Here is a 13515-nt window from a genome sequence, read left to right as displayed (position 1 = left end):
CTCTAACCTCATGTGCAGGGCATTGCAATCTCCAAGATCCTATTCCAATATGTAGTAGGTATAATTAATAATATTAGCAAATACCTCCAATGAGAAATGTAGTATTATTCTCCTGATATAGCTATGTATCTTACCTCATGTGCAGGGCATAGCAATCTTCAAGATACTATCTCAATATGTTGTAGGAATAATAATAATAATAATAGCAATTACCTACCATTAAAAATGTAGTATCGTTCTCCTGATTAGCCATGCCTCTTACCTCATGTGCAGGGCATTGCAATCTCCAAGATCCTATTCCAATATGTAGTAGGTATAATTAATAATATTAGCAAATACCTCCAATGAGAAATGTAGTATTATTCTCCTGATATAGCTATGTATCTTACCTCATGTGCAGGGCATAGCAATCTCCAAGATACTATCTCAATATGTAGTAGGAATAATAATAATAATAATAGCAATTACCTACCATTAAAAATGTAGTATAGTTCTCCTGATTAGCCATGCCTCTTACCTCATGTGCAGGGCATTGCAATCTCCAAGATCCTATTCCAATATGTAGTAGGTATAATTAATAATATTAGCAAATACCTTTAATTAGGAATGTAGAGTAGCTCTCCTGGTGCTTTACGGGTGCTTTACATATGGTGACCACTTGTTCGATCATCGCTGTGGTTAGGTACGCTCGGTGCTCAGCCCAGTGTGAACCGCTTGCAGTGTTTGAACAGCTCGCACTGGGGGTAACAACATCTGATCTCATATAGTAGGCACCAAACAAAAAAAAATTGAAAAAAGCTGCCCCCCTCATCCGGAAGTGATCTGTTTATGGCTGGCTGCATGTCGACGGAGATCTTCTATTGGGGTTCAGGTCAAGTCTGGGTCCGAACCCAAACTTGATGTAAAGTCTGGCTGAACCCGCCGAACCGAACTTCCACGGGTCCGCTCATCTCTAGTTATGGCATAAATGTCACATAAAAATGCTGAAACTGCCAACGTCCGGTCTGGTATGACTGTATTATTGCTTTCAATTCTGAAAAAATAAATGGCTGCTCACTGTCCGGTATACTATTTATACCATAAAAGATAGCAACGAATGAGCAAACACAAGTCAGACAGCTTTTTCAAAACAATGCCTTCACTTTTTGTGTTAATTATATATTATTCCACCCTGTCCTTTGGTAGTTTTGTAATTATAGAGGGAAAATGATTTTAGAATAAATAGATACGTAATTAACACTATGAAATATGCTAAAAAAAAAATCACCACGTATAAATAACTCTTGATCACACATAGTGATTTGGGTAAGTGGCCACATCACAAGGTCGCGCAAACCCAACAGCTCTAGTTCCACCGACTATTTAGATCTTGGAGATCATTTTAAGAAACTTTGTCGAAGTAAACAGGGAACCACATGAACATGGATTCTTTGTGTTATGTGTAATGACACGAAACATCTGTAGGTACAGGCTGAATCAACACTTCAGTATATCAACATATCAGGCCTGAACATATATCGCCAGCACATTTTGAGCCGAGGAACTATTAGTGCTCCACAGGAGAGCACAGTTTATGTATGCTAATTGATGTGGGATAAATCTGTCTGAACAAAACAATTCCTCTCCGTTCAACGTATTCAGGAATCCAAGAAAGTTCCAATTCGGCTTTTGTTGATGTTTTACCTTTTCATTTGAAGATATGTTTGTAAAATCCACCATAGTCAAACTGACCATAGAGTTTAGCTTGTTGTCATCAGGGATCTTCTAAGAAGCTAAATCTGGCCATAGTTGGTAGAAGTTATATTATTTAATAGATATATTTGTATCGTCAAACCTCCATCTTTGATCTAGAACAACATTTATGAAGATCATCTATCCTATGGATACTGGATCTTTTCTTTGAGAGCACCACCCTTTGAGAAGACTATTTTTTGTAACTTGGTGAGCTGGATCTTCTAAGAAGCTAAATCTAACCATAGCTGGTAGAAATTCTATTATTCAATAGATATATTTATATTGTGAAACCTCTATCTCTGAGAATTATGCTGATATAGAACATTTATGAAGATCATCTATCCTATGGATACTAGATGTTTTCTTTGAGAGCACCACCCATTGAGAAGACCATTTTATTGTAACTTGGTCATATAGCTCAATGTTGGCCTGGGGAGCCAAGGATCCACCAGTGATATTGATTCTGGTGACACATTGTTCAGTTACATATGCCATAATACCCGACCTTGATCAAAAATCTGCACAAATAAACTGGGTAGTCCGGTAAATGAATGATTAGATGCTGCCCTTAATGGAGTGAATAAATCCATTGTGCATGAGGTAATGAGGAGAGCAGTCAACCTTCCCTCACAGTGAGACGCTGAACAAGCCCACGACAAGCAAGTTTCCGGTAATATTCACCATCACCCGATATCTCCAACGTAGCAGGTTCTACACGTCATCAGTGTTCAGGAAGAAGACTGGTGGGATCTACCGGTGCATTACATGTACTGTGCAAAACAATGTTCATGTAAGTAGGTGGAGGGCCTACCGGGGAGTTTACCTGTCCTCCCGTATGCCAGTCCAAGCTGAATATAGCGCCTGTTTTGTCCGATACTAACATATTTTTTACTTTGTTTCATTGGGCTTTCTTTTAAGCAACTTAGCCTTAGGTTTACCCTCAAACTGGTGGTTTTAAGCGTATCTAGAAGGCACCAAGTGCCGAGTGTGCAGGCCTGTGATTTGGAGCGAAAGCACCAGTAGGAAAATGTCTGGAGATCAAAAATAACATATAAAATGGCGACTGAACATAATGTCACTGAGGCTCGGATCACATTTGTGTTATGCTTTCATTTACAACACCATCCCGGTTCCATTTCACAACGGACACCCAACGGCGCCCATGAATTTTAATGTAGTTAATCGGGTTTCATTAGGTGATGTAAACATAGCCTCAGATATGCTTTTAGAGCATTAAGTAATGACTTTGAGATGTCTTGCCATGTAGTTCTTCAGGCTAACGTTTCATAAATATGTCAGTATATATTATGTGCTGGAAGGTAGAGAGTAAAGTGTTCTTTTATGAAACAGGATATCCATTGTATAAACTGTTTAGATTACCATGTCTCTTCTGTACATGACGTGTACAAGTCAAGTGAAGACACTATGATTGGTATATTCTAGTCATACTTCCTTTGCTCTATAATTCACATGTAGAAACCTCTATTGGCCTTTTCTACTCGACAATCACGGCAAACTTTTGTAAAAAGTGTGAACTTTCTTTTACGTTCTAGTATCCTAAAATCTTTTGTTTAAAGGCATTTTACAACTGAAGATAAAAAGCGCATATAGGGTCTTACCAGGTATTACAGGATAGATCATAAGAAAGGAACTCACCTTGTAAGATTGTGTAAGTCACAACCTCTTTGCAGGCCTGAGAAATGGCTGTTCCTGCAGCCCCACATAGGTTAAACTTCAATGCTGGAGAGGAGACGGGGTTAATGCCACGCTGTCACCGAAAGAACGAGTTGTTGATTAAATAAATATTCTTTTTTATTATTCCAGTCTATGTGTTTTGGAGAACATAGTCTCCTTCATCAGGACAAGAAGAAATCAACAATATATCCTATTATATATTGTTAATTTCTTCTTCTTGTCCTGATGAAGTAGACTTTGCTCTCCGAAACGCGTAGATTGAATTTTAAATGCTTTTGACATTGTGTGTGGGAGAAGAGAGCAAATTACTGGCCAATCAGTTCTTCAATTATGGGTTGTAATGGTAAAGCCAAAAACTGGAAAGGTTTCCTTTTCGATTTTGACAGGGAGGCCCATTTTCTTTTAGGTAGACAATACGTAACAAAAAAATGGTCTTAATCACTTCCAAGATTTTTTCTAATTTTGTAGCTATTGGCCTTTGAGTTGTCTTCACTAAGTTCTCTATCACTCCACTGAATTCCTGAGAAACCAAAATGATTGTCATCCGTGGGATAAGATTAAATTACATGAGTCAAAAAAGAAACTTAAGCAAAAGTATCAAACTGACAATCTATACGTTCCATGGCTCGTCTTAGCTTCATGTTGACCATGAAACATTGCGATATAAAAAGGGTAATTCGGTATGGTTTGTTCTGGCTGTTGTGGACGTCCTTGCAGCAGAAGGGAGCTTGCTTATGTAATCTTATCACAGGGGGTCTTGTTCCTGGAGAAACATACACATAAGAGATATGCTCTCCTCAGCCCACAGTTGTGAAGGATTGTGTATGTTGAAATCCAACATGCCTGATCTCATTTTGCCTTGACATTTGTCAGCAGAGAATAGGCAAAAGGTCCACCTTAACATTAGTTTGTCTACCAGTCCCTCTGAAATTGGTAGATTTGGATGATTTTTTTTCTAATGTGTATGGCCAATTTCAGATTTTAACAGAGAAATGTATTGTTTATGCGGAAACTAATCATCTACGTGCCACGTGTATTTTTCACCTTGTTCTTCTGTACATTATTTCTTATGATAACCCAAATAAAACTCACTAGTATAGAACATAAATCATCCTAGAAGGGTTAACATACCAAAGCAGAATTAATGGAAAAGAGCTGAGCGAGCTTAGCGTGACACCCCCTATCCAAGAGTGAAATCCAAGACTCTTGTTTACATGGCTTACTCTGCTGGTATTTGAGCTAAGGGACATGAATATTTATCTGACATCTTCAGGCCATTTAGGAATATGACAACAAACGTCCAGAGGAAGTAAATCTACATAATGTTTGATTAGTGGATTACTCATGGATTGGTAGTTTTCTTGGAGTGTTTTGATATCTATCATAGTTTGTATGAATGTACAGTTGTACAGTTATTTAAATTCTAAGATTTTATTTTGAGATTTCAACTTTTGGGTTTTGTTTGAATATTGCCTTAGCACACAAAAAAAGTAAAGGGAAAGAATTCTGGTGAATTGGCTTGAGACCAGAAACAGCTGGTGTCTACGATTCCTGGATTCTTGTCCCTATAAGAATGGAAATGATCCAAGAGGCAAGAGCAGTCCAGACTGAGAAACCAAGATCACAAAACTAAAGGCCTATTCCGATGATATACACAATTGAGTAACGGCAGTGTTGCCTGACCTACCAGATTGTGGTCGCCATTACGTTAGAAAACTGTTTTCTACAGATCTTAGCTATTGGGGCTTCTCCCCATGTAAGCCAGTCTGTGTGATTGCTAAATTTGCGGCCCAACACCATAATCAATCATATGTTAGCTGCTCGGGTGGTTTCCAAATCTAAGTAATGTATGGGGGGGACACAAAAGATCTACATATTGTTAAGTTGCTGTACTGCACCTTGTCTCTTACTTAATTAAACAATGAAATGCCACTTCTTATAATCTCCTTCAATTATACTTTCATGGTATTTCTATCCTAATGATTGGTCATTAATTTATATTGGCAATAGAAAACATTTTTAACCTATCATTTCTAGCGGTTAAAGCAAGCAACCAATCGCATTCTCAAAAGAACCTTTAAACCCATAGCATTCTTGAGAGGACATCTACACCTATAGCCTTCTCTAGAGAACCTTTACACCTATAGCACTCTCAAAAGAACCTTTAGCATTCTCAAGAAGACCTTTAAACGTAGAGGATTCTCAAAAGGACTTTTATACCTATAGCAGTCTCAAGAGGGCCTTTACACCTATAACATTCTTGAGAGGACCTCTACAATTATAGCCTTCTCGAGACGACCTCTACACCTACAGCCTTCTCGAGAGGCCCTTTACACCTATAGCATTCTCGAGAGAACCTTTACTCCTATAGCATTCTCGAGAGGATCTTTACACCTATAGCATTCTTAAAGGGATCTTTACACCTATAGCATTCTCAAGAGGACCTTTACACCTACAGTATTATCAAACAGACCGTTAGACTTATAGCATTCTCAAGTGAACCTTAACACCTATACCATTCAAGAGTACCTTTATACCTATAGCATTCTCGAGATGACCTTTACACTTATAGTATTCTCAAGAGGACCTTTACACCTATTGCATTCTTGGGAGGATCTTTACACCTATAGCATTCTCGAAAGACCTTTAAACCTATTCCATTCTCAAGAGGTCCTTTAGACCTATAGCAATCTCCAGAGGACCTTTACACGTATAGCATTCTCAAGGGGACTTTTTCATCTCAGTATTGAACTGAAAGTTAATAGTGACAATTTATTTATTCACAGTACCTGTTGGAACCCAATATGCAGTTGATGGAGCTGTGCAACTTTGCAACTGATCAGATTTAGGCACCGCCGACACAGTGGGAATAATTGATCAGTGGGAGTTCTAGGTGTCACTTCCCCATCGAATTGCTACTGATGACTTATCATAAGGATAGGCTATCAATATTAAAGTACTAGACAACCCTAACAAGGTTCTAAAGACAAGGACATGTTAACGATTAGACACTACTAAGTCAATCTTATTTATATCATACACCCCATCCATAAAGCATCACACTGAAAGTATATTACTGTTAACACTATTTGTTCTTATTGCTTAATATAGGACTATAGGACTAAAACAAAGACTACCATTTGCTTTATTTATGTTGTCGTTAGATGAGTTTTACTTAATGTTAATAAGCTCATTTTATCTTCTAGAGAAGACTGTCGGCCGCTCCAATCGCAGGCCTAACAGAGGAATTGTTGAGGAATGCTGCTTCCGAAGTTGTGACCTAGATTTATTGGAGACATACTGTGCGAAGCCCGTGAAAAACGAGAGAGATCTATCCACTGCTCCTGCCACAGCGATACCGTCCCTGAGCAAGGTGAGTGTGAAGGTGTCAGGTTTTCTGCAATTTTAATCTGATCAAGAATCTGCTGAGTAAAAGTGAACAGTAAAATGGAGAACCGACCGTGACATTGTGGTTATGATGAGGGTTTAGTGAGCTTGGCCGCAGGTCTTTTAACCATTCACGTGTCTGTTGAGGGACACTGGAATGGACTGACCATTTTAGCATTGGGGAAATCTTGAAGACCCATAACCTGAAGGAGATCACAATCCATTGGTCAGTTACAACAATCCTCAAAATTAAAGTATACACCTGTCACAAATATTAGGACCCCAATTCAGGACAGCTGGGAAAAAGTTAGTGAGAAAGACAAATTTTTAGCCAAAGCTAAAATTTAAGGTCTGATTTATTATTGCATTTGCATCAGATTTTTTGTCTATTGTTTTACATTTTTATTTTTTAATTTTTCCCGCTTTTTTGCTAATTTTTTGGGTGTGTTTTTTGGTCTCAAAACTGCATGCACTTCCTTCCCCAGCAAAGTCAATGAGATTTCATTTTTGCTGTCCGCACATTGCAGTTTTTGTTTGGCTCCATTTTTTTGGTGACCACAAAGATGCAGCTTGTCAATTTTTTCAGCATTTTTCACCCATGCAATACATAAGAGAAAAACACAACAAAAAAAACGCACAAAAATGCACAAAAACACATGCTATTTTATGCGCTTTTACCAGGGTGCATTTTTGGGGGGGACAAAACCGCACAAAAACGCTGCATCTTTGTGGTCAGAAAAAAGGCAGTGTGCGCACATAGCCTAATAGTGATTTAATGTATGTCAGGTGTGTGATTTTTATGCCATTTTGTGAAACATGAAATTTTTTCTTGAGTTAAAAAGTCACACAAAATGCCAAATAGACAAAAAATAAAGTCCAGGTTTGACTTTGTGCGCAAAAATTCATATATCCCGTGCACCATTTTGGAGAATTTGAAGCCAACAATTATATCAAATATCACAATACAATAAAAAAAAGTAAAAAGAAAACCACAAATGATATATAGAAGTCTTAGTTTTTCTTTTCTTTGGCTTTTAATGTTGAAGAAGTCAAGAAAATAGCGAAAGAATTTATAGGTTCGGTTAACAAGTACTGTATTTTTCATTTTATAATTCGGTGGTATTTTACCAGAGATGGGGGCAGCAGCGGTGGTGGAGCTGGATCACAGGAGGCAGGGGCGGTGGTGGAGCAGAGTGATGCTTTGGGTGGTTCAGCGGGTGTCCCAGATGCTTACTCGGGCACTATGAGGCAGGCAACATCCAGAAACTGTCGGCGGTGCGGGCTTCAAAGAAATGTCATCCAGAGACAGCGGGTGCGCAGATTGAGCTATCAGCTCAATAACAAGTTGAGATCTCATTTGCGCATGTGCCACCTCCAGGTGCCATTTTCCTTAAGTCCGCTCCTGGGAGATCAGTGGGCTGGAGGCGGCGCATGTGCAGATGAGATCTTGAGCCGAGAGCTCTATCTGCACACGCGCCGACTCTGGGCGCCATTATTTGAAGCCTGAATCGCCAACATTTTCAGGATGGCCTCTGCCTTACCGCCTGCAGCGAGCACCAACACAGCGCCTACAGCCCGCAGCATTGCCCCTGCCCCTGCATTTTCCACCACCCCCTGGTAAGCTACATTCGGATTGTAAGAACCACCCCTCATTTTCCTCCCAAATTTTTGGGAGGAAAAGTGTGTCTTATAATCCAAAAAATATGGTAATATAAATTACAGTCCACAAGAACCATGAGGACTACAAGAACCATGAGGCCGGTGATGGAACGGAAGGTACACATATTATGCTCACCTTACCTTCTGCTCCATTGCCAGCCTTATGGTTCTTGTAGTTCGCTGCTACAGGATGTCTATCCGGTAACCATCACAACGAGGGAAGAACTTCCCCTGTCAGCCGCTACACAAAGGCAGCACGCTGGCCAATCGGAGGCAAGCGGCTCCTGCCTTTGACGTCAGCACGCTGGGAGCAGAAGGTCCAGCATCGGTCACGATGGTTACCCGATACACATCCTGTATGGACGAACTACAAGTTCCAGGAGGCTGGCGAGGGTACGGAAGGTAAGATGAGCATAATATGTGCGTGTTTATGTGTGTTTCTGTGTGTTTGTACGTGTGTGGAATGGCACAATAGGGGAACAGGATGGGACATTTAACAAGTTGTGGAACAAATTGTCTGCATTGCAATGATTTCCTATGGGAAATCTTGCTTTCCTGAATGAGTAACTTGGTTAACAACTCAAGCACACTCCCAGAACGGATTATTCTCGTTAACCAAGGTTCCACTGTATATTGAAGAATTTGTATTTTTAGACTGTTATATCTTTCATGTTTCTTAAGTTTTTTGTCTTCATGTTTCCAATTTCTTTTATTTTGGTGTTTGTAAAATGTCTGCTTGCTTAAACAATAATTGTGGTATCTCTTCTATCTTGTAGGACATCTATCACAAGCATTCTCACAAGTACTCAAAATATGACATTTGGCAAAGAAAATCCACGCAACGTCTACGAAGAGGGGTTCCTGCCATTGTTCGTGCTCGGCAATACCGGTTGCGGGTACAGCAAATTGAAGAATCTCAGCAGGCTTTAACACATCGGCCACTGGCTACGTTACCTGCAAAGCATCCTCATCTCATCCATCAAGGCTCAGATCCATCCCACGATTGAGCTGGAAATCACTACTAAAGAACATTCCACTGCCTTCATTTTCTGTTTCTAGAATTTGATTGTTTTTCTTCTGAAATCTCTGAAAAAGGAGAAAGAACAAGCTCATCGGCAGAAGTGAAGCCTAAAAACTCCACGTGACACCTCACGGAAGAGACAAAAATGAGAGACGCCAAAGCAGGAACAACATTGTATTTGGTGGGAAATATTTCTGTGGTTTTGTTTTTTGTCCTTTTCTATGTTTTTGTTTTACTGCATTTCAAACTAGAACCTTACGTGTGTGTATGTGAACTTGTATGCAAAGACGCAAAAGCAATTGTCTACACACGCACAGAAATATGCAAAAAAATGTCTTTAGGCCTAAACGTGCCAAGAAGAAAAGAAACAAAAATATCAACCAATGGAAGTATTGCAGAAAAAAAAAACATCCCGCTATGTACCTTAGGGTGGAAAGGGCAAAATCAGTGCGGAAAGGGAACTTTTTCTTCCATTTCTTATGCCTGGTTTCTACGCTACTTAACGTCTTCTTTATTTTCATGTAGCATTTATTAATGTCAGTGTCCAATTTTTATTTTTTTTTTTGCACCTTTTTTTTAATGCCTGAGATTCCAAGGGCATGCAAGGTTTTTGGAGTTTTTCTTTTACTCGGTTCCTATGCGTCCCCAAACTTTGCAGCATTATAATGGTGGTGTGCCGCAGTCTTTGGTATCTTAGGGGCCGAGATTCCAAATGTATTTGCACCTTTTAATCATTGAGAACTAAAAAAAAAAAGAACGAAGAGGAAGTAGGCAGAATGCTTTTTTTGTTTTTTTTTTTTTTTTTTTTGTTTTTTTTAGAGTTGGAGCGCTGTCTGCTTTGCACATATGCCACAGATTACAATGATTTTATATATGTATAATATATCTATATATTCTATTACTTTTTTTTTTTTGCAAAAAAGGTAAAAAAAAAAGTCGAGCACTATTTTTATGGGATTTTTTTTTTTTCGTTAAAGCAGTGAAGAAGGGGACGCGATATTTTAAATATCACGTCCTCTTGGTGCTAAAGTTAAAATGAGGGGGAAGATCTGGACTGAAATTTCAGATTTAGCCTAGGGTTCATAGGATGCGGAAAACATTCAGTGTTGGCTTCCATAGATAAATGAATCCTTGCCATAGAATGAACAGAATAGATGAGCTATTGAACTTGAAAAAAAAAATGCTTTTCGTTTTAAGAAAAGTATATTTTTCCCTCCTCGGAATTGTGTAGCGTTACTTAAAATGAAGCCATTCATCTACAAATATGACAATATGGAATGATGTTATGTGGTCTTTCCCAGACCTAAGTAAAAGGGAATTACAGTATGTCAGTATATTTGCAGTTAGTCACACCCACGCAGAACCAATTTTACAGTATATAATATAGTCTATTGATTCTACGCAGTTTATGGAGATACCACCTCAACCTATTAAAATAGCCATATGGACTTTAAATTTAGGTTTTAATACATGCAGCACTGAAAATTTGTGACTTTTTTTGTATGACAAAATCATCCTCCTTACAATGTGTTATTCCTAAAGGAAACCAACCAAATTCCCATTTAGTAAGGAAAGAGTGTGACATATACGTAATGCAGGTTCCATCAAAATCTAAGCAGACCAAACAGTTCACAAAGTAATATGGGGTCACATTTCTGTAATTAAAGGGAATCTGTCACCAGGATTTTGCTAACTTTACTAAGAACAACATAATGTAGGGACAGAGACCCTGATTCCAGCGATGTGTCACTTACTGGGCTGCTTGCTGTTGTTTTGATAAATCACAGTTTTATCTGCTGCAGTACAACTAGTTCACTGAATGCTGAGCTTTGTATAACCCCACCCACACAACTGACTGGCTGCTTTCTGTTTACCCTGTGCCAATCAGTGGTGGGGATGGGGTTATACAGAGCTCATGACTACATGGCAGGAGGTTTACTAGTCCTCCAGTGATAATCTCCTATTCAGCTCTGCATAACCCGACACACACCACTGATTGGTAGCTTTCTGTGTACATTGTGCCAATCAGTGGTGGGGTGCAGTTAGAAGGAGGTTTACTAGTCCTCCAGTGATAATCTCCTGCTCAGCTCTGTATAACCTTGCCCACACCACTGATTGGTAGCTCTCTGTATACTTTGTGCCAATCAGTGGTGGGGGCAGGGTTATACATAGCTCATGACTACATGGCAGGAGGTTTACTAGTCTTCCAGTGATAATCTCCTGCTGAGCTCTCTATAACCCCACCCATACCACTGCTTGGTAACTTTCTGTATACATTATGACAATCAGTGCTGGGGGCGTAATTATACAGAGCTCATGACTACATGGCAAGAGGTTTACTAGTTCTCTGGTGATAATCTCCTGCTGAGCTCTGTATAACCCCGCCCACACCACTGATTGGTAACTTTCTGTATACATTATGACAATCAGTGCTGGGGGCGTAATTATACAGAGCTCATGACTACATGGCAGGAGGTTTACTAGTCCTCTGGTGATAATCTCCTGCTGAGCTCTGTATTACCCCACCCACACCACTGATTGATAGCTTTGTGCGTACATTGTGCCAATCAGTGCTGGGGGCGGGATTATACAGAGCTCATGAGTACATGGCAGGAGGTTTACTAGTCCTCCAGTGATAATTTCCTGCTGAACTCTCTATAACCTCACCCACACCACTGATTGGTAGCTTTTTGTGTACATTGTGCCAATCAGTGGAGGGGGCGGGATTATACAGAGCTCATGACTACAGAGCAGCAGATTTACTAGTCCTCCAGTGATTAACTCTTACTGTGATTTTATCAAAACTACAGCAGTTAGCTTTGTAAGTGATACATCCTTGCAATCGGGGTATCTTCCCCTACATCATCTTTTTCGGAGATGAGACAACAAAAACCTGTTGACAGATTTCCTTTAAAATAAACAAAAATAAATAAAATACAGAGTTTACTAAATTGGATAAATAAGTCTGATATTTCAATTTGGGCCATTCAAGTGATTGGGGCTGAGCATCAATATCAGAAATATTTTTTAGAGGCTCTGTTTTGTGGCAAAAAAAGCAGACCATTAAAATTTTGGACAACCCCTTTCATAAGTTATGTAGAAAGCTACTAAATTTTATATTAAAAGGTCCAACACTTACTTTGCAAATGGATCGGTATGAATTTCTAAATTGTATGCTCTAGTATTAATGGAATTATCATATCTCTTTAATGGATTTTTCACTTCATTCACTTATCCTCTAAGCACTTGCATATAAAATAAAAAACAATTAAGTATCCTGTTTTTTCACAGTTTATAGCACTGCATTGCTGATTGCACTACACATTATATACTCATTTTAGCATTGATTCTTAAGAATTCTACCAAGACGTTATTGAGTATAGCTTGTTTGATGGGATTGTGAACATTGGTATATGATAGTGTGTTATGGACACACCTGAATGAAGGAGTTTATCTGCACCTTCTTAGTTGTATCTACTTTACTAATATAAAGTCATCTAGGTGATAATACTTTGTAATTTCAGAATACAGAAAGCCACTGAAGTCTTAAAGAGAATGTGTCATCAGAAAATGATGTCTTGCTTAATTCAGGTTTTTGTGTTATAGATATATTTTAAAAAAATATATTTTAAAATATTTAAAAAATATTTAAAAATAAATATTTTAAAAATATTTTAAAATAAATATTTTAATATATATATATATATATATATCTTTTTTTTAAATTGTGCTATTAGAGATATTAGATATATTTAAAAAAAATGCAATTTATTTTCATATCACAATTACTAAAAAATAAAATTGTAATCTTACAATTTTCACTGACCACAAGAGCTATTTTAGGCTCATACTTAAGGAAGTATGAATTTAACACAAAGACCTCATTTAAATGATGTTATTTTGTGATCAAACATTCCCTTTAATGCCACTATAGAGTAACTGTAGCCATTAGATCTATAACGTTCCCACAAGTATGAAATATGTAGACTCCTGGACACATTTCAACTAGACTGTTTCAA

At 38.4% G+C, this 13515-nt stretch overlaps 1 protein-coding gene across 1 annotated transcript in view; it reads left to right on the top strand.

The window, feature by feature from the left end:
• Nucleotides 1-13097, top strand: part of IGF2 (insulin like growth factor 2) — a 52527-nt gene extending 39430 nt beyond the window's left edge. The window contains exons 3-4 of the mRNA XM_075326390.1: nt 6636-6802; nt 9252-13097. Of these exons, the coding sequence (XP_075182505.1) occupies nt 6636-6802; nt 9252-9482 (398 nt within the window). The 3' untranslated portion in view covers nt 9483-13097. The remainder of the gene's footprint in view (nt 1-6635; nt 6803-9251) is intronic.
• The last annotated feature ends 418 nt before the right edge of the window (nt 13098-13515 follow it).

Source organism: Anomaloglossus baeobatrachus, chromosome 10 (assembly GCF_048569485.1).
Source record: "Anomaloglossus baeobatrachus isolate aAnoBae1 chromosome 10, aAnoBae1.hap1, whole genome shotgun sequence".
Lineage (NCBI taxonomy): Eukaryota > Metazoa > Chordata > Amphibia > Anura > Aromobatidae > Anomaloglossus > Anomaloglossus baeobatrachus.
The sequence above is the reverse complement of the archived record's forward strand: the minus strand, read 5'-3'. Positions and strand labels throughout refer to the sequence as shown.